At 50.2% G+C, this 21,690-nt stretch overlaps 10 protein-coding genes across 10 annotated transcripts; 4 read left to right on the forward strand and 6 right to left on the reverse strand.

Moving 5' to 3' along the window:
* Positions 1-28: 28 nt before the first annotated feature.
* BX661DRAFT_196102 (protein-tyrosine phosphatase-like protein) lies at positions 29-942 on the reverse strand (the record flags this gene model as incomplete). Its single annotated transcript, XM_051538017.1, has 2 exons — positions 29-757; positions 916-942. 2 exons carry the CDS (start codon positions 940-942, stop codon positions 29-31), a joined length of 756 nt encoding a protein of 251 aa, XP_051394758.1.
* Positions 943-1,353: 411 nt separating this feature from the next.
* Positions 1,354-5,086, forward strand: BX661DRAFT_177093 (uncharacterized protein). The gene is given in 8 exon segments (XM_051534558.1): positions 1,354-1,537; positions 1,666-2,927; positions 2,960-3,654; positions 3,672-3,827; positions 3,841-3,946; positions 3,994-4,420; positions 4,501-4,754; positions 4,817-5,086. 8 exon segments carry the CDS (start codon positions 1,481-1,483, stop codon positions 4,953-4,955), a joined length of 3,096 nt encoding a protein of 1,031 aa, XP_051394759.1. The 5' UTR covers positions 1,354-1,480; the 3' UTR covers positions 4,956-5,086.
* A 243-nt stretch (positions 5,087-5,329) lies between these two features.
* On the forward strand, positions 5,330-9,137 carry BX661DRAFT_177094 (Metalloenzyme, LuxS/M16 peptidase-like protein). The gene is given in 9 exon segments (XM_051534559.1): positions 5,330-5,596; positions 5,628-5,920; positions 6,042-6,639; positions 6,747-6,991; positions 7,060-7,278; positions 7,317-7,656; positions 7,803-8,011; positions 8,029-8,774; positions 8,815-9,137. The coding sequence occupies 9 exon segments, from the start codon at positions 5,575-5,577 to the stop codon at positions 9,029-9,031; spliced, it is 2,889 nt and encodes a 962-aa protein (XP_051394760.1). The 5' UTR covers positions 5,330-5,574; the 3' UTR covers positions 9,032-9,137.
* Positions 9,138-9,533: 396 nt separating this feature from the next.
* On the reverse strand, positions 9,534-10,655 carry BX661DRAFT_209184 (uncharacterized protein; the record flags this gene model as incomplete). The annotated part of the gene is made up of 2 exons (XM_051538689.1): positions 9,534-9,633; positions 9,666-10,655. The coding sequence occupies 2 exons, from the start codon at positions 10,653-10,655 to the stop codon at positions 9,577-9,579; spliced, it is 1,047 nt and encodes a 348-aa protein (XP_051394761.1). The 3' UTR covers positions 9,534-9,576.
* A 74-nt stretch (positions 10,656-10,729) lies between these two features.
* Positions 10,730-12,104, reverse strand: BX661DRAFT_177096 (uncharacterized protein). The gene is given in 4 exon segments (XM_051534560.1): positions 10,730-11,114; positions 11,150-11,336; positions 11,438-11,717; positions 11,729-12,104. 4 exon segments carry the CDS (start codon positions 11,910-11,912, stop codon positions 10,860-10,862), a joined length of 906 nt encoding a protein of 301 aa, XP_051394762.1. The 5' UTR covers positions 11,913-12,104; the 3' UTR covers positions 10,730-10,859.
* Positions 12,105-12,271: 167 nt separating this feature from the next.
* Positions 12,272-15,110, reverse strand: BX661DRAFT_177097 (P-loop containing nucleoside triphosphate hydrolase protein). The gene is given in 5 exon segments (XM_051534561.1): positions 12,272-12,526; positions 12,565-14,022; positions 14,050-14,059; positions 14,074-14,459; positions 14,513-15,110. 5 exon segments carry the CDS (start codon positions 14,807-14,809, stop codon positions 12,308-12,310), a joined length of 2,370 nt encoding a protein of 789 aa, XP_051394763.1. The 5' UTR covers positions 14,810-15,110; the 3' UTR covers positions 12,272-12,307.
* Positions 15,111-15,373: 263 nt separating this feature from the next.
* Positions 15,374-16,954, forward strand: BX661DRAFT_177100 (ras family-domain-containing protein). Its single transcript, XM_051534562.1, has 4 exons — positions 15,374-15,626; positions 15,751-15,834; positions 15,955-16,085; positions 16,193-16,954. Exons 1-4 carry the CDS (start codon positions 15,506-15,508, stop codon positions 16,580-16,582), a joined length of 726 nt encoding a protein of 241 aa, XP_051394764.1. The 5' UTR covers positions 15,374-15,505; the 3' UTR covers positions 16,583-16,954.
* Positions 16,646-17,134, forward strand: BX661DRAFT_52298 (uncharacterized protein). Its single transcript, XM_051539221.1, has one exon. It carries the CDS (start codon positions 16,782-16,784, stop codon positions 17,094-17,096), a length of 315 nt encoding a protein of 104 aa, XP_051394765.1. The 5' UTR covers positions 16,646-16,781; the 3' UTR covers positions 17,097-17,134.
* Positions 17,135-17,582: 448 nt separating this feature from the next.
* BX661DRAFT_128156 (PIN2/TRF1-interacting protein) lies at positions 17,583-18,014 on the reverse strand (the record flags this gene model as incomplete). Its single annotated transcript, XM_051532499.1, has 2 exons — positions 17,583-17,827; positions 17,945-18,014. Coding segments are annotated over 2 exons (315 nt in total), but the record flags the coding sequence as incomplete, so codon positions are not given.
* A 263-nt stretch (positions 18,015-18,277) lies between these two features.
* Positions 18,278-20,655, reverse strand: BX661DRAFT_168730 (uncharacterized protein; the record flags this gene model as incomplete). The annotated part of the gene is given in 4 exon segments (XM_051533455.1): positions 18,278-18,413; positions 18,428-18,889; positions 19,087-19,498; positions 19,638-20,655. The coding sequence occupies 4 exon segments, from the start codon at positions 20,653-20,655 to the stop codon at positions 18,278-18,280; spliced, it is 2,028 nt and encodes a 675-aa protein (XP_051394767.1).
* Positions 20,656-21,690: the final 1,035 nt, after the last annotated feature.

The raw sequence follows: 21,690 nt of genomic DNA on the forward strand, positions 1-21,690 counted from the left end.
CTTCAAACAGTGTAAATATCATGCGAGTCTATCGTTTGCGCAGCTCGTCGATGCGGTTGCGGTGGATCTGAAACGACGGCGTGATCCACTTGCCGCACGAGCACTGGGCGCCGGCCCAGTTGTATGCGCCCAGCTTGGCATGGCACTTGGGACAGGCGATCTTGGACTCCACCAGGCCCTCGCTAATGCCCTCCATCCACTCCATCGGCTCGACAAACAGCGATGAGCACGCGTGGTTCTGCGAAAACGCGTGCGGCGTCTCGGCACCGCTAGCATTACGCTTGTTGTACGAAAAGGCCATTTGGCCGGCGCCAGCCTGGTGCTCCAGGATATTAACCTCGGTCACCAGCACGCGGCGGCACTTCTTGCACCGTGCCGAGCGCTCGGCGCCGCCAGCCTTGGCGGCCAGCGCACTTGGGTCGGCTCCGGACGCCACATGCTGCACGCTTCCGTACTCGCGGAAATACTCAGCACTGTGGTTGATAAGGAACCGCCGGTACAGCGGCTTGGCCTCAGTCACCTCGTACCCGAGGTCGTAGTACAGGTCCAGCTGGTCTAGGAAGCCCTGGTTCGGGTAGATCTGAGGCCTCCGCTGCTTCACCGCCTGCACGGCCTGCTCTGCCGTCAGTTTTTGCTCGTGCATCAGGTACGCCGCCGCCGCTGTTGCGCTTCGCGACTGCCCCGCCATGCAGTGCACCAGGACACGCCCGCCCACGGCCAGCGCCCCAGAGATAAACTCGTTGCAGGCGGGGAAGTACTGGATGATGTTTTCTTCCGGCAGGTCGTCGATCGATATGGATTTGTAAATGAAATCGCCGGGTATGATGGTTGGTAGTGGGTCGCTATGGAGAGAATATGCGTTATGCCGTTTTCCTTCAGCTTGATCTTGTCGGTCTCAGCCATTGAGCTGCCGACAAAGAGCCCCGGTGTGATTTCATCCATGGTGTTTTGTATGACAAAGCCGCGGCTATCTCCCATGTGTAAAAAGCAGAGCAAGAGGGCGTCGAGGCAGATTATTTGGGGTTGGAAGAAAAATTAAAAAAAGATTTTCTTGGTGAATTTAAATTTTGGGCTTGATTTCATGTCAATAGTAAAATAAAAATGTGAAATTTTTGTTTGAAAAATATTTGCAGCAACGCAAAAGGAAACACCAGTTTGGAGATTGCGCTCAGAATACAAGCGGTGTTTGCTTTGGGCACCCCACTTCCGCAGCCTTGATCCTGTTAAAAATTTGTTTTGTGCGCAAAGCCAAAAAAAACAAGAAAATTAAGCAAAAAAAAAACCAAAACCAAATCAATTCATTCTCACCCAATTTTTTGAACGCGTGCGCGTGTCATAACACGTTGCTTTTGTTTTTTATATTTTCTTAAAAATATCTTTCTTCATTTCGCTTCGTTTCAATGCAGTTTTTTTTATCAAAAGCTCTTCACGTACATTTACGCATACACATACACATATAAAACGGACTGGACCAAGAGCAATGGCAAAGTCCCGCTTGAAGCACGAAATCGACAACGCAGACATTGAATCCACCCCTGTAAGTGTTAAGCCACACGGAAAGGGTTTTATTTTTTGCTTGCCTGTTCTGCATTTATTCAAAATGCTCACACCAACTAATTCAAATCCCCTTCTTATTTTTCTCCAAATTTATGATTTTTCGTTTAGGCCAAACGTGCTCGCATAGAGCAGGATCAAACCGACGCGCCATCGCAGGAGATCACCCCCGAACCCGATGTCTCACGCAACAAAACCGGAGTGACCAGACTGCGTGGGAAACAAGCGCAGGGCAGCCAGGCCGGGGGACCCGAAATCGGAATTGTCGAGTGTGTGGAGCTGGTGGACTTTATGTGCCACGAAAAGGCCTCCGTCAAGCTCTGCCCCAAGGTCAACTTTATCACCGGCCAGAACGGCAGCGGCAAGAGCGCCATCCTGACCGCCCTGATCATTGCCCTAGGCGGCAAGGCGACCACAACCAACCGTGCCGGTAGCCTAAAGGGCTTCATCCGCGAGGGCTGCCAGCGTGCCATCGTCAGAGTGGAACTGCGCAACCGCGGCGCCGACGCTTACCGCCCGGACATCTACGGCAACTCGATCATCATTGAGCGCCAATTGAGGAACTCGTCAGCCATGACCTCGCAGTTCAAAATCATGAACGGCGATACCAATGCGGTCGTGTCGAGGAAGAAGGAGGATGTTGTCAACATCACCGACTACATGGCTATCCAGGTGGACAACCCGATCAACATTTTGTCACAGGATGCTGCGCGCGAGTTCCTGGCCAGCACCAGCCCCGACAAAATGTACCTGTTCTTCCTCAAGGGCACGCAGCTCTTTCAGCTCAGCGAGGACTTGGAGGCCGTGCGTCAGGCCATTGCCCGCGCTGAGTCCAGCATTGAGCGCAAAAAGGAGGTCCTTCCCGAGATGCGTGCCGAGAAGAAGCGCTGGGAGCAGCATTACCAGGACATGCGCCAGGCTCGCGATATTTCAGCCAATATGACCGAGCTCAGCCAGCAGCTGGCCTGGGCCTACGTCGAAGATGCTGAGGCCAAGCTGCAAGAGAGCAATATGGTGGTCGACAACCACAACAAGAAAATATCCAAGATTGAAGAAAAGATTGAGGCCGAAAACACGGCCATTATTGAGATCGATGCCGAGGCAGAGGAGATTCGTGAGCAGGCCGAGAGACATTTGGCACAGCTTGTGCCCCTGGAGGCGGAGAAGAGCGGGCCGATGACTGTCATGGCGCAGATCAGGGCTGCTCTGATCTCGTTCAAGGAGACTGAGAATGAGATCAATAACGAGGCGCGCAGCACTCGCCAGCGAACCGAGTCCCTGAAAAAGGAGATTGCGTCTGAGCGCGCACGGCTGCATGAAAAGGACCAGGGGGGCAAGGAGCAACTCAAGCAGACTATCGCTTCACTCGAGGAGTCAATTAAGATGAGGAGTCCAAGATCGCCAGTCTGCAGAGCGACCAGCTTTCGTACGAGGAGCGCTCTAAGGAGCTGAATGAGATGAAGGGCAACTGCATCCGTGAGGTCGACAAGAACCGCATCTATGTGGAAAAGACCCAGCAGAACCTCGACGACCTCAGGCGCCAGACGTCCAACCGTCTGAACGCCTTTGGCCGCGGCGTCCCTGAGGCAATCGCGCAGATCAAGAACACGCGGTGGAAGGGCATGCAGCCTATCGGCCCGCTTGGCGAGTTTGTCAAGGTGCGCGACCAAAAATGGTCCCCCATCATTGAGACCACGCTGGACAAGTCGCTCAACGCCTTCCTCGTTGACTCGTATGCTGACCAAGCGACCCTGGACAAAATATTCCGCCAGGTCGGGTGCCAGTCGCGCATCGTTATCTGCAAGCCCGAGCTGTTTGACTACTCGAATGGTGAGCCGAGCGCCGAGTACTTGACCATCCTGCGCGCCCTGGAAATTAGCAATGAGTTAGTCAAGCGCCAGCTGATCAACCTCAACCGCATTGAGCAGATCATCCTTGTCGAGCAGCGCGCTTTGGGTGACAAGATCATGGTGTCCAACAACGGCGGCTTCCCGCGGAACGTCACCGCCTGCTTGACCGTCGACGGCTTCAGCGTCGGATCGCGCTCGGGCGGCCTGTCAACGCAGTCAGTCAATTTGATCAAAAACACTAACCGTCTGGGTGACGACATTGGCCAGTCATTGCACGCGAAGAGCACCAGCTCAGCGAGCAGAAGCGCGCGCTCGATGACGCAAAACGCACGCTGGAAAAGACCGAGCATGAGCTCAGGGACCTTATGCGCAAACACGAGCTTTCGAAGAGTGAAGTGCGCAAGTGCAAGGGGTCATCAACAAGTTTTCGTACGAGATCGAAAGACCCGTGACTTGCTGCACAGCAGCGAGTCGACTAAGATTGCTGAGCTCGAGTCCGAGCTAGAGCGCCTTACTGCTCAGATGGAGTCCATACAGACGCAGTTCCTCGACCACAACGAGCAGAAGAAAGCTAACAGGAGGAGCTCAGGCAGCTGGGGAGCGAAATTGCTCTGGTTGACAAGAAGATCGAGGCTATCCGTGCGCAGGCAACGAAACTGAAGAATGCGGCTGACGCGAAGACCGGTGAAAGCCGCAAACACACTGACAACATAGTATATTGGAAAACAAAGTACTCCGGTATGGGAGGAAGGCTAAAGGAGCTCGAGAAAAACCAGGTTATGGCAAGGGAAGAAGTGCAGAGCGTTATGGCTGACGCATGCAAGCTGAGCGAGGAGCGCGTCGAGGTGCAGCACCCGGCCACCAAGCTCGACCGGATGATCACCGAGTGCAACGCGCGCCTCCTGGAGATCGAGCGTTCCAGTAGCATGTCCCTGGCTGAGGTCTCTGAAAAGGCGCAGAACTACATCAATACGTACAACAAGGCCAAGGACGAGTTGCGGACGACCACACGCATGGTCTCAATGCTCAAGACCGCACACCAGCGCGACTGCACATGTGGACGCAATTCCGCGACTCGATGACGCTGCGCACCAAGATGCACTTCACCAACCATTTGTACCAGCGTGGATACACGGGCAAACTGGAGTTCGACCACTCGCTGCACACGCTGGTGCCCAAAGTCCAGACTGACCAGGATCTTATCGGCGAGCGCGCGGCTAATGGCGGTGCTGGCAATGGCAAGTCATCCGCGGCGTACCAGCGCAAGGACACAAAGTCGCTTTCTGGAGGAGAAAAGTCCTTTACGACGATTTGCCTGCTACTGTCATTGTGGGAGACTATGAATTGTCCGTACGGGCGCTGGACGAGTTTGACGTTTTTATGGATGCCGCCAACCGTGCCATTGCCATGAGCATGATGATCGACAGTGCGCGCTCGAAGAACGAAACGCAGTTCATTCTTATTACCCCTCTGGACATGAGCACCAAGCCGGATGCCGATATCACTATCCTTCGACTTCAGCCTCCTAACCGCCAGAGCTCGGGTACTTGAGATCATTTTTGCGAATAACAATTTTAACAATTTTATTATAATTTCGACTTTCTTTGGCAACACATTTTGACAAGATCTTTTAAATTACTAACAGCATCCTGGTAACACGTCACATATTTGTGTGTATGCATCATGTATGTACATGTTAATTAATTCAGTTCATTTATCACTGCACAATTATTTTTTGAAATTATATCATAAAAGACCTTTGTATCATTTCCTTTTCACCTACATTTTGCTGCGGTTGTGTTGTATTAAAGCAAAACTACAAAACCACAAACTGACAAAGGCTTTCAGGACTTCACTTTTTTCTAATACTTGAGTCCAAGCAATAGAAAAAATGGAGCAGCCATTTTCCATATACTCTAAATCAACTTGGATAAAATTGAAAAAGAAATAGGTGCCACCTATTCTTTTATTTATACTTGTTTTATTTTTCTATTATTTTCACTTTAAAGTATGCTGAAATATATTACCCTCTGTTTATTTGCCTACTGGCAATACTAGTTACCTACCGGTTATCCGGGCTGCACCCAAGCAGTGGTCTCTCGAGCCCACCACCAACTCCACCAGCCCACCAGCTCCACCAGCTCCACCAGCTTTTCCAGCGCTCCCAATTATGCCCATGTTTCACCGCTCATGTGGCCACTGATGCGACTACCACTGACACAGCCAACCCCGAAAATTCAAGCTCCACTGCTTCTAACCTAAAGGCAGGGTTTATCTTGCGCAAGACAAATGAGCTTCAGCTCCCCTACCACGAATATTCTGGTACAATCGAACAGTCGCCCAATGACCCGCGCAAGTTTAGACTTATTCAGCTTCCCAACAATATGACCGTTTTGTGCGCCCATGACCCTGACACGACGCAATCCGCAGTTTCATTAAGCGTCAATGTGGGCCACAATGGCAATCCCCCAGAGTTCCTTGGAATTGCGCATTTCCTCGAGCACATGCTATTCCAGGTAAGTAACCATGCAAATAACAAAATACATTGTCGTTTTATGTGAACAAAAAACCTCATTTTTGTATGTGCTAATTTTTCATGTAATATATACATTATCTACAAATATTTGTTTAACATAGGGCTCGGAAAAATATCCTGGAAAAAACGAGTACAGTTCATACCTGTCTGCTCACTCAGGGTATGCCAATGCTTTTACCAACAACTGTGAAACCTGCTATCACTTCTCACTGGCCAATGATGCCTTGAAGGGCGCACTAGACCGCTTCTCAAGATTCTTCATTGACCCTCTTATGGATGCCAGTTGCGTTGACAAAGAGCTATTGGCGGTCGACTCGGAGCACAAAGGAAACATCCAGAGCGATACATGGCGCTTTTTCGGTTTGCTGGCAAATGTCTCAAACCCAAACCATCCATTTTCGCAGTTTTCAACAGGAACCGTCGATACACTGAAGGGCTCGGCAAACATACTGGGTGTTGAGCTACGTGAAGAACTGCTCAAGTTCCACAACAAATACTACTCGTCCGACATTATGAAGCTTGTAGTGGCTGGTAATCACACCTTGGACCAACTGACCGAGTGGGCTGTCTCTATGTTCTCAGAAGTCGAGAGCAAGGGAAACACAAAGCCCGTGCTATCCGAGCATACACTCAGCAAGTCTGAGCTCGGCAAAGTTGTGAGTTTTGAGACAGTGAATGATATTTATGATATTGTCTTATGTTTGCCTTGCCAGAGCTGAAGACACGTATAGATCAAACCCCATTTTGTATATAAGAACACTTTTGGGCAGACAGGGCAAGGGCTCCCTCTATCATATCTGCAAAAGCGAGGCTGGATTACGATATAGATGCCAACTCTTTTGGCTTGTACGACGACGGATCAAGCATGTTTTATATTGGCATTGATGCAACCCCTGACGGAATGGATAACTACGCTGATATTGTGCACGCCATATTTGCATACATGGACATGTTGACTAAACAGGGACTACAGAAGTGGTACCATGACGAGCTGCACAGTGTCAATGCTATTAGCTACCATTTTTACGAAAGATCTAATATTGGCCACTGGGTAACTCATATGCCCAGAAAAATGCACAATGAGCAAATCAATCTTGAGCATATCTTTCAGCCGGCCAGATAACTGGCGAGTTCAACTCATCCTTGGTCGCTGATATCATAAACTACTTGAACCCGAACAACTACATGCTCATGGTTGGGGCAAAGAAACACCGCGATGTCGAATGTGATATTAAGGAACAGTACTACGGCATTAAATACAATGTCGTCAATATGCCAGCCACCCTCAAGCCAGAGCAGAGCAGCTTTGCCGAGTATGAAGATGTATTTTCAATGCCGGTGCCAATGCATATCTGACAAGCAACCTGGACATTAAGACCTCGACAGAAATTCCATTGGGCGTTGTTAATGAGCCAACTCTGCTGCGTAGCAACGACAGGATGAAAGTGTGGTTTAAGCAGGACGACCGGTTTTTTGTTCCCAAGGGAAAAATTATGTTGAGTATCCGTATGCCTGCAACCAACACACCAATGAGGCACGCGCTTGTTGACCTGTACAACATGTATGCCAGTGAAATATTGCACACGGAGCTCGAGCAGGCTCAAATGGCGGGACTACACTACCACTTTGCCGTAGATGTCGGTACCATTGATATTTCCATATCTGGATTCAGCGACAAACAGTCTGTTTTGCTGCAAGCTATTCTGTGCAAATTCAGTCATTGGTCATCGACGAGCAGCTGTACGAAATTTGCTCGCCAAATACATTACACCTACAAAAACATGGATACCAAAATACCACTTGAGCATGCAAGAATGAATAATGCTTACATCAACATAGACACCAGCAGGCACTACACCCAGATCCGCAGCGAGCTGACAATATAACGATTCAACAGCTGCAATTGCTTGCTGACCACATGTTTGGCCAAACATTCTTCAAGCTCATAGTTTCAGGCAATTTTGACGAGAAGGATGCCCTCGATATTGCCCAGATGATTGACGACACTTTAGATTCCAGACCACTTGCTGACTACTGTCAATTCGGCCGCGCGCGCTGCATCTCGATGCCGGTCGCTATGTCTACCAGGCACCCATGCCCGACAAAAACAGCAAAGAAAGTGCTACTATCTGCTATGTATACTGCGACCAGTCGGGTGATACGTATGAGACTGCAGTTCTAGACCTGCTTGACAAGCTTATGTCGGAGCCATTCTTTGACCAGCTGCGGACTAAGGAGCAGCTGGGCTACCGGGTTCACGCAAATATAAAAACCTACGGCAAGAGCAGTGGGCTGCAGTTCTACATTCAGGGCGAAAGCAATCCCACTTATGCCACAATGCGCATAGATGCGTTTGTGCATGATTTCCGCCAGTACCTGCTTGATTTTGACGCTGCCAAGCTGGCCACACAAATCAAATCGATTGTCGATCAAGCCCGCGAAAGGGTCAAGAACATATCGCAAGAGACTGCCAGATATTGGTCACAGATTGATAGCGAAAAATACGACTTTGGAAGTGTCGAAAGAGGCGCTGAACAGATAAGCAGGCTGACTAGAGACGACTTGATCGCGTTCTGGGACAAGTATATCAATCCACAAACCGCGCCTCACTACACACGTGTCGACAATCAGGTGTGGTCGTCTGCAACTGCGCAACCATCCGCTGAACAGTTTGGGGCGCACACTAGCGGTACCATTGCGTTGCACGGATGCCTCCACAAAGAAGGGCTGCCTGAGTTGTCACTTGCCAAGGTTGAAAGCATGGTTTCAAATATTGCTGCTGCCAATTTCAGTGCTAACGACGAAGATGCCTTACTGAGCAGACTCGGAGACATGTTGGATGCACACAGCACGTTGGCCGCATCTTTGCGCCAGGAACACAGGCAAGAATGCTCTGCAAATGGCCATTGACAGCTCGAGAGTTTCTTTTAACCATGCAGTTGCCAGCGGCAAGGATTTCACCAAAATCGGCATGCACCAGTCGCCCGACGGCGTGTGGCTCATCACTGACATTGAAAAGTTCAAGGCCACTCAAATGCTCCACGGCTCGAGCATCCCCTATGCTGTGCCTGTTCCCAAGTATAACTACTAAAGCGCATTGTCCCTAACGCTCTTTCTTTTACAAGTTGCATGGATACACTTTTATACCTTTATTTTGTGTGAACAAGACATGTTTGACCAATTTTATTTGTGTAGCTTGGAGAACAAGATAGCTATTTGTTTTTTAATAATGTTGTTTAAATATGTACGTTCCATAAATGTGATATAAAGAATATAATATTATGTATTTGATAAAGTGTATTCTATGAGTACTATGTATTGGAGAGGTAAGAGAGAATAACTATGTGGTATGTGTCACTGCTTTTTAGCCAGACACCAATCATTCAATAGTCACGCAAAGACTGGTTAAACAGTTGGTTGCGACCAACTAATAGATCTCGTTGGGAATTTAAACTTAATTTTGATATTTATTTCTGCCCAATGAGTTGTTATTAAATCCTAGCGCATATCAAATAGCACGAAAGTTCGTTTATAATTGCAGCGTATATGAATAGTTTTACCTAGTTTGTTTTGTTTAACAATTGATTTAAATAGTGTGACATTAAATATATTATTACGAATATACGTCTAATTCTATCACCGACAAACCAGGCCAACGCGCTGTGCAATCTCCTGCCAACTATTCTCTGCAGTCTCGCGCGCCCTATTTCATTGTCGCGCAGAACACTATCCAAATATGCAGGATCATCCATCAGTTCACGCATGCGCTGACGAATCGGTGCCACGCCTTCAATCACGGCCTGGGCAACCATCTCCTTCACCTGCGCATTGCTCATCTCGCGCATCTCGACCGCCGCAACCTGCGCATCCACATCCTTCATAGCGGCATAAATCGACAGCAGATTACTCACACCAGGGCGAGTCTTCGGGTCAAATGAGATTCCGGTAATTGCATCCGTCGGTGCCTTTTTGATTTTTTTCACAATCTGGTCGTCAGTATCTGAAAGCGTAATGCGCGATTGTTCATTGGGATCGGATTTGGACATTTTACGCAGCGGGTCCTTCAATGACATGACGCGCTTGGTCGCTGTGAGCATGCCAGTCGGCGGTGGAAACATTTTTGTCTTGAACGTTTTGTTAAAGTGAACTGCCAGGTCACGCGCAAGCTCGAGGTGCTGCACCTGATCCTCGCCCACAGGCACATGTGTGGCCCTGTAGAGCAAGATATCAGCCGCCATGAGCACCGGGTACGTAAACAAACCAGTGAGCAAGCCCTGGGCGGCGCTCGAGTGCACATTCAGCTGCAACTCTTCATCCGAACCAGCATCCTCAGACTCGGCATTCTGCTGGTGCAACTTGCTCTTCCATTGCGTCATGCGGTTGAGCCACCCGACGGGCGTAATACTTCCCAGGACCCAGTGCAGCTGCGAGTGCGCGGCCACCGCTGATTGTCTGAACAGCACGCTGCGCTTGGGGTCGATCCCGCAGGCTATCAGGGCGGCGGCCATTTCGGTTGTCTCTCGGCGGAGCTGCTTGGGGTCTCGCGGGACAGTCAGCGCGTGCAGATCGACGATGCTGTAGAATAGCTCAGTGTTATTCTCTTGCTGCAGAGACACCCAGTTTTTAATCGTGCCTAAGTAGTTGCCCAGTTGCGGCACACCAGTGGGCTGGATCCCCGAAAACACCCGTTTTGTTACTTTTACACCAGCCGACATGTTGCGCAGAAGGAAAAACAAGAAATGTAGAGGCTGAAAGAAGTGTACAGGATGTGTATTAATATGGTGTATGCAAAAATATTTTTAAAAAAAAGTCAAAACTACTCCCTGGCCAAGAAAAAACAATCAAAATGATTGTGATAAGGGACCCGCCATTCAACTATGGTTTCTTTTCGTCGTTTAAAGTGCAGCAGCACCGAGTGCTTAGACCCTCTTTTCTGAATCCATCGCTTCTCGCTGTCTCCTCGTGATGTCGACAAATGGTACTGGTAATGGCTTCGAGATGCGCTGCGATCTTTTGGCAGTCGAGGACTCCAAATATGCATTGTGAAGAACCACGGGTCCACCGGGCATAGCGCCAGTCAGCCGAGCAGACCCCGTCATAACCACCGAAGCGGGCGGCATCGATAGCGGCGGGACCATCACCACCGCGGAACCAACCATGCTGAGACTCCCGATCTCCCGATTCTCGCACTTATCGAATGTCCGGCCACGGCTCTTTGGGGAATACCGTTGGTCGAAAACCCCAAAGGTACGGGCGCACTCTGTGCTACCACCACCCCATGCTTGCTCATATCAATGCCGAGTCTCTGTGCAATCGTCTTGGCAATTTGCCTAATGTCAATACCATGCTTGCTCAAAAGTAATGCCAGTTCGTCGCGGTCCACGATAAGTTTGTACCTGATAATCTTCAAAAACGCGCGCTCCATCCGGTTGATTTCCGCCAGCGACAGCAGGTTGCGCGGCAGAAACTCGCACACCGTTATTGTTGCCAGGGGTACCGGTCGTCGCAGAACTTGCTGGCCACGAGGAGTGCGGCCAAGAACAGCTTGTGCTTGGCGCCCTCCTCCACTACGGATTGTTTGCTGGAGACGCGCTGGTGGAAACGGCTGAGATATATGAGTGCATGGACCAGGGTGTCAGCGGAAATGCGCCCGTTTATTAACAGTGTGCGGATAAAGTAGCGAAATTCAGGAAACCTTCGCTGATCAAGGGGCCGGTCTGGCCGCTTGAGCTTGGAGTTTGGCTTTTCGACGGCGGAGAAAAGCTTGGACAAATAGTCTACGGTGAACGCGCTGAGCGTTGGCGGAATGTGGTATAGGGTGTGCAATGTTTGGGTGGTATGGCGCCGTTGTTGCTGCTGCTGTTGCTGTTAGTCGATGCCAATGTCAATGCTGTTGTTGCTGATGATGATGCAGTTGTCGTGGTGGTGGTTGTTGTGGTTGCTGTCAGGGTGTTGTTAGAAGCTGTAAACATAGTGGGGGTGTGGTATAGGGTTTATTTATTGGCGGTGTCGTTGAATTTCCATATGAATTGACATGCCAAGTATACGGAGCAAAGAGCAAAATAAGAGTAAAAAAGTAAAAACGAAATGCAACTGGCAGTAGCAACGCTTCCCGATGCAAAGCACGGATTGTTCTGCCATGCTGGGCTTGGCGTGGGGTGCGAAAAAAAAAATCTTGTTGATTGTGCGCAGGTCAGGACAAAGGACAAAGGACAAAGGCACAGCGAGCGTGTCCCCCCACTTCACGTTTCGCATCTTTTGTTGAATATAAAGCCAATTATAATTTAATTGGCATATTGTTGGGACTGCGGAAATCAAGGCCACCCAAATAAAATCAGAATTATTTTATTAAAACACAATTCGCAGTCTAATTGCTAGCAGCGCTGTCATCGCTGCCATTCTTCTTAACATCAGCATCCTTGGCCGGCGAATCACTCGACGACGACGGCTCGTCAAGAACAAACTCCTCATACTGCACCTTGTCCTTGAAGGGGCGCTGCCCCAGCAATTTCAGCATATCCTCGCGACCAAGGACCTCCTTCTCAAGCAGCAGCTGGGCGACCTTCTCGACCTCAGCGCGCTTCTCCTTGAGCAGTGCCAGAGTGTGTTGTACGCGTCCGTAACCATCTTGCGCACCTCCTGGTCAATAATCTCAGCGGTGGCCTCCGAGTAGGGCTTGTGGAACTGCTGCTCGCCCTGCTGCGAGTCTGTGAAGTTCAGCTGGCCGACGCGCTTGTTCATGCCGTACTGGACGACCTGGGCGTACGCCATGCGGGTGACCTTTTGCAGATCGTCCGACGCGCCGGTGGTGATAACGCTAAAGAACAGCTCCTCGGACGCGCGGCCTCCAAGAGTCATGCACATGCGGTCGTGCAGCTGATCAGTCGAGAAAAGATACTGGTCCTTGGGCAGATACTGCGCGTACCCGAGGGCGCCCTGGCCGCGCGGGATAATCGACACCTTGAGCAATGGGTCGGCGTGACGCATGAACCAGCCGACAACGGCGTGGCCGGCCTCGTGGTACGCCACGGTCTTCTTCTCCTCAGGCGACAGCACGCGCGACTTCTTTTCTAGGCCAGCGATGACACGCTCAATGGCCATCTCAAAGTGCTTGTGCTGCACTTGGGCTGCGCCGCCGCGTGCGGCAATCAGCGCAGCCTCGTTACAAACGTTGGCAATGTCGGCGCCAGAGAAGCCCGGGGTCATTGCTGCCATCTTGTTGGCCAGGCGCGACTTGTCTTCGTTTGTCAGGATGGGGCCCAGGTGCACGCGGAAGATGTCGGCGCGACCCTTGATGTCGGGGCGGTCGATCGAAATGTGTCTGTCGAAGCGACCCGGGCGCATCAGCGCGGGGTCGAGGACGTCGGGACGGTTGGTACCGGCCAGGATGACGACGTGCTCGGTGGTCCCGAAACCGTCCATCTCGACAAGCAGCTGGTTTAGCGTGGCCTCACGCTCGTCGTTGCCGCCCATGGCGCCGCCGCGGCCGCGTGCCTTACCGATGGCATCAATTTCGTCGATGAAGATAATGCAGGGCGCGTTCTTCTTGGCGGTCTGGAACAGATCGCGGATTCTTGATGATCCGACACCAACAAACATCTCGACAAACTCTGATCCGGACACCGAGAGGAAGGGCACGCCAGCCTCGCCGGCCGTAGCCTTGGCAAGCAGCGTCTTACCGGTTCCCGGTGGGCCCGAGAGGATGGCACCCTTGGGGATCTTGGCGCCCAGGCGCTCGTAAATCTCGGGCTCCTTCAGGAACTTGACAAATTCCATGATCTCTTCCTTGGCCTCGTCGCACCCAGCAACGTCCTTGAACGCAATCTTGACGTCGGTCTCCTTGTTGTACATGCGCGCGCGGCTCTTGCCCATGCCAAAGATTCCGCCGGAGCCACCTGCGCCGCCGCCGGCACCAGGGGCCTTGCGCGACATCCAGATGAATGCGCCAATGAGGAGTAGCGTCGGCGCAAAGTGGATCAGCGTGGATCCCACGCTGACCTCGTCGCGGTACTCAACGGGGATGCGCTGCGACGACGGAATGCGCAGCTCGTCCTGAGCATCGACAAGCTGCCTCTCGAACGACTCCACAGAGCCGATGGAGAACATTACGCTCTGGCCACTGTCGGGCCAAACTGGCCGCCCTGGCCCGGAGCGCCGCTGCGCAGAATCGCACGCACGGCGTTGCGGTTGACCACGACCAGCCGCTCGACCAGGCCGCGGTCGAGGTACACCTGCCGGAACTCCTGCCAGGTGATTTGCCGGTTGTCGCTGCCCTTGGTCATTGAGTAGAGCTGGTATGTGATAAGGCCACCGACAACCCATGAAACCCAGTTGTCCGAGTTGGGCATTCCAAAGAAGTCCTCGTCCTTCTGGTCCTTCTTGGGCGGGCGTCTGCCGCCGCTACTACCACTGCTGCCCTCCTTCTCGGACTTTTGCTCCTGCTGCTTCTTGTCGGGCTCGTCCTCGATGGTCTTCTGCTCCTTTGGAGACTCCTTCGCATCTTTCACATCCTTCTCATCCTTCGTGGCTGATTGTCCAATTGCTTCTGCTGCTGCTGCTTCTCGGCATCAACATAGGATCGCCACTTCTTTGGCGACTTGTCAATAAAGTTTTCAAACCCGGCCGGAACATCATCGTCCCTCTTGTCCCTTTCACTGTTGGAAAGCCTTACCGAAGTGTGAATTGAGCGCATGGACGTATCCCACGGCTTGGTGCTCTTGATTCCTCGGGTATATGCCTCTGAGATTGTCTGCTGTGCTCTGAGACTTGAGCCTCCAGACTGGCCAAGTCGCCGCATCGCGCGGCTGCTGACGAGCGCGGCGGATCGGCTGCGCGGCAGCAGCGTGTGCAGAGATACCAGAGGCAACATGAATCAATTTTAAAAGCTGAGAGGCGAGTGAGTAGCTGGTATGAGTGAATGTGCCTTTCTGTGTATCGTCGTTGTGAAACAAAGTGGCTGAAATGGGCACAATTATAAGCGTGATAAAGTGAATTCCGACTTTAAACCAATCTGCAATAAGAAAAAAGGAATAAAGAAAGAATATAAATAAAAAAGATATAAAACTGTAAAGTGGAAAAAAAGACAAGGAATGAGAAACAACCTGACACTTCTTTAGCTTATGAAATTGAGGAAAACTGATTCAGTACAGTGAAAAAAATGCCAAGAAAACAAAGATTGGGCTGTGCTGAATCAGTTTTCATTTGTGTCTGCAGATTTTGGTAAGCATAGAAATTTCGCGCAATCGGCGACGATAAAGTCGAATGCGAGAAACTCTGGGCATAGCTTCAAATCAAATCAAATTTGATCACGTCATTCGGCACGTGAGCATCACAATGCCAAGAATGTACTTTTGGCCTATAAAGAACACCCTTTTTATTTAGCGGAGATGGAGGTCTTTTTCATTTTTTTATTACATTCATGCTCATGCTTGAAAGCTGATGGCGTATGCTGTTGTGCTTTGCCTTGATGTGAGTGAGAGGGGTGGCTTTGTTTAGCTTTTTTTGTTCAATTTACCTTTTTTTATACTTTAACTAAATTTTTAACTCTACATTTTTATTATATTAAATGTCACACGAAAACAGTCCTCGCAACAACAACACACCTGCCGGCATTTCAGCGAGCGCAAATTCTGCGCCTCAGAGCTCGACACCGGCCAAGCCCATTCAGATTAAAGTGGTGCTTCTCGGTATGTTTAAATTTGTGCAATCCAATTGTAGTGTGAAAAAAGAACTGTGTCTTTATTCGTAGTAGCGTAACTAACCAACTAACACCATTTTTGCTTTATTGTCTTGTTTGCTTATATAATGTAGGCGAAGCAGCTGTTGGAAAGTCGAGCCTTGTTCTGCGCTTTGTCAACGACGAGTTCCAGGAGAACAAGGAACCTACCATTGGAGGTGAGCCATATGCACATGAGTTCCCCCCTGTTCAGCATTGAGCGACACAAATATGACAGACACCACAAACATGCATCGCTAACAACAACCCATGGGGGTTATTCATTTTTATCATTGTAGCGGCGTTCCTCACTCAGAAGGTCAGACTCGACGACTCGGTGCTAAAGCTCGATATCTGGGACACGGCCGGACAGGAGAGATTCCACTCGCTTGCGCCTATGTACTACCGCAACGCACAGGCGGCTGTGGTGGTCTACGATATTACGCGCGCATCATCGCTAGACAGGGCAAAGTCGTGGATTAAGGAGCTCCAGCGGCAGGCTAACCCAACATTGTTATTGCGCTTGTCGGAAACAAGCTTGATTTGGCTGGGGACGCAGGTGGTGCTTCCGCAACAAAGGCTACAACAGCAGATGAGGCAGAGGCTTCAGAGGCCGATGCCGATGAGCAGGCAGATACTGAGGGACGCAGCCGCCAGGTGGCCACGGCTACTGCTCGTGCGTATGCGGAGGAGACAGGGCTGTTGTTTTTGGAGGCCAGTGCGAAGACGGGTGAGGGCGTGGTCGAGACCTTTACGGAGATTGCAAAGAAGCTCGATCTTAACCAGATTGCCAACAATAACCGTGCTGCGAGGTCTGGCCAGCTTAACTCAGGGAGCGTCAATGTCAATTTGATGGGCGACGCTGCGTTTGGTACCGATGGCTCCGAGGGCAGCGCGCGGGCGAATGCTGATAGCTGCACATGCTAGTTAACTAAAGAGGGGATGAAGTGTATTTGCTCCAAGGCAAGAAGAAAAGACATGGGCATTTGTCATTTTTTGTTTTTTCGGCTTTGAGCATTTATGTGTCTTTTTTTGTATTTCAACCAAGTGTTTTACTCTGACAACTCGATAGTAAGCAAAACAATGCATCATTTGTACATGCTATATAATATGTTATATATGTTATATGTGTATGTGTGAATGTTTATTCGGAAGTAAATGGAAAACGACGATATATAAAATTTGGTGGCTACTTGGACTTTTTGCTCTTTTCCTTCTTGTCCTTCTTGTCCTTCTTGTCAGCTTTCTTGTCAGCTTTCTTGTCCTTTTTGTCCTTTTTGTCCTTCTTGCTCTCCTTGTCGGACTTTTTGTCGGACTTGTCGACTTTTTGTCCTTCTTGATCTTTTTACTCGATACATCCACCTCATCCTTCTCTTCATCCTCCTTCACGATCTCGTCCACGCTCCTCTTCTTGCTCTTAGCCAAACCAGCCCCACCGTAAATAGCCTCCAAAGCTGGGTTACCAACATCTTGCTAGCAAAATAATCCGCAACACTGACTTCTGTCTTAATAGTGTTCAAGCTCTGCGTAGACGCCCATCCCTTTCCTTCTCCGCACCAGCCATAGTGGCAGAGCTAAGTGTCGCTGCCTTTGCCTTGTCAGAATTTGCGGTAATGCTGGGCGAACTGCGAATGCCAAAGATCTCCTGAAGTCCCTTTGCGTCCTGCATGGCCATTTGCTTCATGTTGCGGAACTTGGCCCGGTGACTGAGCCTAGTCAACTGCACGGTGGCCGCGGAAAGAACCTGCGTGGTATCCTCGACCTCTGCATTCGTAGTCTTCACAACCAACGCATCATTCTTGCTCTTGTGCTTCTTTTCCTTCTTTTCCCTCTTCTCCTTGTTCTTCTTCTCCTTTTTGTCCTTTTTCTTTTTTGACTTCTCATCAGCGCTCGATCCACCCTCCTCCTTATCCTCCCCCTCCTCGGCAGAAGCAGTGGAGGTCTCCTGTGCTGGTGTGCCGGATTCCGAGTTTAGTCTATCGAGAAGTTGAGAAAAACCGTCTGCGTTGGCCAACCAATTACGAATATTCTTCTTGTCCGCTCCAATACCGAAATTATTGGTCTTTAGTTTGATTTTGACATGCTCCTTCAGTCCATCCTCGTTGGCACCCAAACCTTTGCCTTCAGACCAGCCCATTTTCTCAAGCATTTTAAACCCAAATCGACTCTTATCTACAAAATAGAAAAAAACTTAATTTTTTTTAATAAAGGTGTAGAAGTGTGTATTTTGGTCTTTAAAAAATTTTACATTAAAACAGAGTGTATCATTTTTTAAAAGTTATCTCATACCATTGCTCCATGCCTGGTTGCGCGGATCAATACCGAACACAACTTTGTTCTTTTGCTCTGAAAGACCCATTCCAATGCAGAAAAAAATAATAGAAAATAAGTGTTCAAGTGAAATTGAAAATGGAAATGAAAATGAGAAAGTGAAATAAGAAAAACTTGAAAGAAAAAATTAAAGATCGATTTTTTTGGTTGGGTATGTATGTGTGTGTGAGTGTGGAAGAAGAAAAAAGGAAGAAAAAAATATCCCCCTCTCCGACTCGGCTCCAAAAAATAAAAAAAATAAAAAATTGTGATCGAGTCAGTTCAACAGTAAAACAAAAAATAAACAAAAAGCTACACCTGATTATTGACTTCCGAGTGTGTTTCCGCCGCTGTTGATGTTGGTGCAGCTGTTTCTTCGACTGGCTCAGATGACGAATCATTCATGGCAGGTTGAGTGTCAGGAACAGAATCAGCTACAGTTGTGACTCTAGATTTGGATACATCGGTGGGCTGTGTTGGCTCAATATGGTGTTCAGACTGTGCAGCGGATATATCAGGAGCAGAAACAGAAACAGAAACAGGACAGGGACAGGGACAGGAACAGGAACAGAAACAGGAGCAGAAATAAGAGCAGAAGCAGGAGCAGGAGCAGCAGCAGCAGCAGGAGCAGGAACAGGAGGAGGAACAGAAAAAGTCGGCTCCTCGGTATCATCGGCTGCAGTGGCGGCTACGGGAGCTGCCGAAGAAGCATCGACTTCCATATCGCCACCGGACTCCTGCTTAGCCGGCGTATCACCAACAGGCTTGGTAACATGATCGGCAACAAGTTCTGCTGCCGGCATTACATTAGCTGCTGATTGGGGCAACGGCAATGTGTACTCAAGCTCTGAAATAGGGCGCACAGGCGCATTGTCGTTCCACACGGGCGGCGGCGGATACTTAAAGTCGGGGCCCAAATTAACCCTAACCTTCCCGCCCATATACGACGAAACAGCCGGGTAATACTTGCCCAGGTATAGCTTTTGGAAAGCCGGGCCCAGACACTTCCCGTTCTTAAAATACACCAGCTCGCTTCCAGCCAAAACCGGCAACGGTGGCAGCTCGTTATCCGCATTATATGGTCTCTGGGACTCAGGCCTCGCATACGTGAATGGCGGTACCGCTCTCCAGGCTGCCACTTGCGGTCGGCCAAGTCCTGCTTCTCGTCATCATCCAGCACGGGCAAATACATCAGCACACCCAGGGTATCGCCAGGGCCATACTCTTCGCCATAGGGAGACCCAATGGCCGCGTGGAACCTAGTACTGGGCTTTGCGCGCACAGAGTACGAGAACACGTCGTAGCCACAGGGCGCATGCAACTCGCCTGAAATCTGCGACCACCCGATCCGCAGGTTATACTCGGGCCGCACAGGCGCAAGCACCGTAACCTCAAAGTACCACGCCCCGGTCTCCACCCCATGCGATGCCTTGGCCATCCGGTACCCCTTGTCATTCCAAACCGTCAGCCGGTCGCTCTCAATGACAAACTGCGCCGCCGCGTGCGTCTCTTCACGCGACATATGCGCGGGCCCTGCGGGTTATCGATATCCGGCCACATGCTGATCGACCACGAGCTCTTCGCCTCGCGCTTCCCTCCGCGCCACCACTGGCCGCCGCCGCCGCCAGCCCGCCGCGCTTAGACACTGCCAGCGCGCCCGCCGACAGATCACCAAAGCCAGCATCCAGCGCGCCAGAAGTACCAGGAGCAGCCGCCGATCGGGGCTTTTTGCCCTTTGCCGCGGCTTTCGGCATCGGTGGCTCCGCGCGGCGCTTCCTCCGGCCATTCCCCGACTGCGAGCGCAGCTCGATCAGCGCGCCATCATCCGCAAAGCTATACATGATCGTGCGCGTCTTCTGCTGTTGCAGCGAATCATAGGATGATGGGAACCGTAGGTCATCGGTGAGCGCCCACATGCCGTTCTTGTTATACTTGGCCTTTCCGGACTCGAACCGCCCGTCATCCGGCACGTTCTCCGTGCTGTTTGTCGACAGCGCCGACGACGCGCTGTTGATCCACGTTTCGCCGCGCGACTTGGTCCAGAAATACGACCAGTGCTGGTCGATGAACTTGGCTACGTCCGCCTTGTAGTGGAAGTACACCCGCGAATCCCCGTACTCCTGCGGCCCATGCTCGCTGCTACTGAACTGCCCCGTCGGGTCATCCGCCTTGCCGCGGTTCGCCGCGCTATTGGGCCGCACCGGCGCATTATGTGTCAGGTTAAACAGCGTGATATGCACGACGTCTACCCACGAGAGATGATACCGCTTGAACCGCTCCTGCCCGTCCGTACACTTGAAGCACTTGAAGTGGAAGAAATCATCACCCAAAAGAATTTTGTCCTTGAATCCGGCCGTGCACGATATGCAGTCGATGTGGCAGCGCGACCCGCAGCCCAGGCAGGGGACAGTCTTTAGAGACTCGGCCGAGTTGATTTCGCAGTACGAGCATTTGCTCACCTGCTTGACTTTTGGAAGTAGCTTCTCCTTTGTCACCATTTCCTCGCCCGTCTCGCTCATTGTGTCGATGGGCACCGTAGTAGTGTGCTCTAAACCACCTGGCCGGGACAGCCTGGACGCGTCATCGTGGCTGGGGGCCTCCGTGGCGGGGGAAGCAACTGTATTGGCAGTGGCCGCAACGGTGTCGGTTTTGACAGCAACAGTAGAAGGTGCAGGTGCGTCGGTAGTCATGGCGCTTGTTTTTTCGGCTGAGGTGTATGCGGATGAGGGCGAGTGATGGAGCTGAGCGGTTGATGCTGCTGCTGCTGCTGCTGCGGTTGATGAGCAGGCTCGCTAGACTGCATGGATGATGGAGGGGGGGCAGAGAGAGAAAATAATAAAGGAAAAGAGAAATAATAACTTGCAATCTGTTTAAAAGATAATGAGAAATATATTATATATATAAAAAGTACTCAGTAGTAGAAATAAAGAAACGAGGCATTGAGAAGAAGAGATGTGGGTTTTATTGAAATGAGAAAAAGACGCGAAAAAAATAAATATATGCAGATTGTTAAAAATGAGAGGGAAAAAATAATTGAATGCTTGTTTTTTTTATCACTTTGTGCTTATATGCGTCCATTCATCTCAGCAAAGAAAAAATTAGAAGAAAAAATGGAAACGGAACGCGTCTTTTCAACGCACAAATGGGCCAATCATATTTGATGAACAACGCGTGGCATTATTTCCTTGGGAATCACAGGATTTTGAGTGAACGTTGATTTGTTTTTTTGTTATTTTTGTGATTTCAGTCGGCGGCTGTTTTTCGCTTTATGCGTCAAGCCGGTTACCACACAGTTGACCGCTGAAAGAGGGAGGGAAAAAGTTAGGGAGAAGCTGACTAGGCTGACCACACTGTCAGATATTTCAAGCACAGCCCTTTTTTTTTTTTTTTTTTTTTTTTGGCTTGCCTTGAGCTTAAAAAAAGAATAGGAAAAACATGCGTGTGTGGTGCGGGTTTGCGTAACACAGGCTCATAAAAAGGAGGGGGAGGGGGTAGATCCTTGAGTCGCTTACATTTTTTGAGTCCATTTTTTTGTGGGAGAATTATTTGTTCAAGCGTGGGCAAATCGATCAACGGCGATTTAGAAGCAGCAGCGGCAGCGTGGGGGAGAGAGGGGGAAGAATATGTCTCGTATTGAAAAAAAGAGAGAGAGCCAGAGGCGGGAAAAAAAGAGAGGTAATTGAGACGGTTGCATTTTACATTACAACCCTTCTCGCTCTTTTTTA

The sequence above is a fragment of the Kickxella alabastrina genome (assembly GCF_025024165.1).
Source record: "Kickxella alabastrina strain RSA 675 chromosome Unknown BX661scaffold_2, whole genome shotgun sequence".
NCBI classification, from domain to species: Eukaryota; Fungi; Kickxellomycota; class Kickxellomycetes; order Kickxellales; family Kickxellaceae; genus Kickxella; species Kickxella alabastrina.